General features: G+C 31.9%; 1 protein-coding gene across 1 annotated transcript in view; it reads left to right on the plus strand.

Annotated features, from left to right (window-relative positions):
• LOC106789716 (dipeptidase 1) overlaps positions 1-2654 on the plus strand; it is a 94086-nt gene that overhangs the window by 5585 nt on the left and 85847 nt on the right. The window contains exon 2 of the mRNA XM_014754174.1: positions 130-2025. Coding sequence (XP_014609660.1) covers positions 1901-2025 — 125 coding nt within the window. The 5' untranslated portion in view covers positions 130-1900. The remainder of the gene's footprint in view (positions 1-129; positions 2026-2654) is intronic.

The following is a 2654-nucleotide window of genomic DNA, read 5'->3' on the forward strand; positions in this document are numbered from 1 at the left end:
ATGTTTTCCTTGTATTATTTTTGTTGTTATTTTTTCTTATTTTTATATTTCGTAAATTTAACATGTTAAAAATGTTGAATTGATATGGGAAAAATTGTGATTTCTTTTGTTGTTGTTGTGTGTTAACAGGGGATAAAAAAAGTAATCTATTTAAGCATTGACGTCCCGGAAAAAAAAGTCACCGAATAACATTGTCGCCTAATTTTCCTGTACGTAATTAATCGCGAATAATCTAGTGCAGAATTTCTACTAATATATGTATACGTAAATGTACTTACGATTAAACGATCGATTTCCGGTCGCGAATTGACAATCAACGGATACCGAAAATGATATGGAATATTAAACGTCGTGAAAAAGTTGGTACGAGAGAACCGACACGTTCTGAGAAAATGGAAGAATAATAAAGAAGATTTGTTATCTTTGCTCGTGACATTTTTCGAAAGCTTATAATTATTCATATCTGTAATAAAGCAAAAATAATAAAAAGAAGAAAAGGAAGATGAAGATAATGTTGATGTTGATGATGATGAAGTGAACAGAATGAAGATAACAACAATTTGGCAGAAAATCGTATCGATTTATTCGAAAGATTTTTTAATTTTCCCAGTAATAAAGTTTCCATCAAATTTACATATGTGTGTATTTACATATATATATAAAAAATAAAAAGAGAAAGAAAAGTATAAAATCCAATAGGTTTTAAGGACGATCTTCTTTTGAGATTCTATAAGAAGATGCAAATTAAGGATTCCTTTCAGTCTCTTCACGAATCTTCGAATTGTGCATTCGAAAGGGTAAAGAAAAACGGGAAAGATAAAGATGAGATGGAGTAGGATATGCGAGGAGTAGAATAATCCTTGAAAGTGGACCGCGAGATAACGGGTCCTTTGGTTTGGAGAGGAACGAAGATATTGGATCGTGGTATCGAAATAAATCTTTCGAAGCAAACTTCGATAGGGGAATTCCAAGAACAGATAGAAAAAAGATAAAAGAAGTTAAAAAGGAAAAAAGATAAAGATAAAGATAAAGGGTAAGTGTCGACAAAGAATAAGAATAAGAAGAGGAACAGGAATTGGGAAGGGAAGGATGATTTTCTAAGGTTAATCCTTTTTGAGGGTGACTCGAGGGATAAAAATAAAGAAAAAAAAAAGGAAAGGAAGGAAGAAGTTACGGGAAAGTACATCGACGAATCAAGCGTGACGGTAGAAAAAGTAGTCCTGTGGGTGTTGGAAGTGAGAAATCGAGGAAAACGTTTGTGGATATACGTGGGGAAGACGAATGCCTAGAAGATAAAGAGGACACCAGAATAATGGGCCAACGTTGATCTTTGAATCTTGTTATCTTCAAACTGCTTTGAAAATAAAAGAATAATCGTAAAGGAAGTTTATTCGATACGTTCGATAAAGTGTTTTCAAAATAACAACATTAATACGTTTCTTTGAAAATAATTTCATGATATGTGATTTGTTGTTTTAATATTATTTAAATATTTAACAAATCAATAAAACACAACTGAATAAAATAAAATGAGTGTTTTCAAATCTAATAATAAGGACATTCGTTTAGTTTTTACATTCGTAAATCTTATATATCTGTGATTTGTTTGTTTCTTTAGAAATATATTTTTAAATTAATAAACAAAGTGTAAAAAGAAACAAATATACGTCACAGCTGAATGATTAATATTATAATCAGTGATTAATTGAAAGTGTAACACGTAAGGTGGATCATAAAATTTGTATACGAATCCTGGAAGAGGAAGAGGAAGAAGAAGGGGAAGTGGGAAAGGAAGGGAGAGGGAGAGGGGGGAGCAGGAGGAGGAGGAGGAGTTGGTAAGTCGACGGTGATGGCATGAGGACTTTAATAAGGACGGACTGTGGGTCCAGCGAGGAGGAGGATGAGGATGGTGGTGGGCGTGATGGTTCTGGGTCAGCTCCTGACGAGGATCCTACTCGCAGCTCACACTGTAGATCGGCTTGCAACTGCACGAAAAATACTCAGGGAGGTTCCCCTAATCGACGGGTAAGTTCTATATCATTAATCTCTATTATCTTATATTTATCTTACATTTATCTTTATATTTAATCATCTAATAATTACACTATGATCTTCTTGTATTCGAACGATCATAAAATCTTACAATAAAAACATGTTTTACATCTAAGTGATATAATTATATTATGATCTAATTATGATTTTCATTTAGGTGATTTAATAATATTACGATACTTGTATATTTGAATAAACTTAAAATAAAATTCTATTAACATAAAATATAATTTAGTATAGGTGAATTAAATACGATCTTTTATAATTTGAAAGTGCATAAATTATCAAATTTTTTGTGCGGACGGTTGAGAGATGAAAAAAAAGAAGGAATATATTAATACGAGTAGTTTTTATTGATAGACATCAGAAAGCTCATCTCACTTTCTCTCTTTATCTATATCTATCCCTTTCACCGTATATATCTCTGTCTCGTTTATTTATCCGAGAAGATAAAAGAAAAAAAGGTGCAATTTAATTGGACGCTTCTGGAGCTTAGTGCATTCTCATACAGATAATGAGAAAGTTTCGCGAGGAGGTTGTGAAAAAGAAAAGATGGTAATGGAGAAGCGAGAAGAAGTTATATAAAAAAAAAAAAAAAAAAA

The sequence above is a fragment of the Polistes canadensis genome, unplaced genomic scaffold (genome assembly GCF_001313835.1).
Source record: "Polistes canadensis isolate GaletaPanama2010 unplaced genomic scaffold, ASM131383v1 scaffold_198, whole genome shotgun sequence".
Lineage (NCBI taxonomy): Eukaryota > Metazoa > Arthropoda > Insecta > Hymenoptera > Vespidae > Polistes > Polistes canadensis.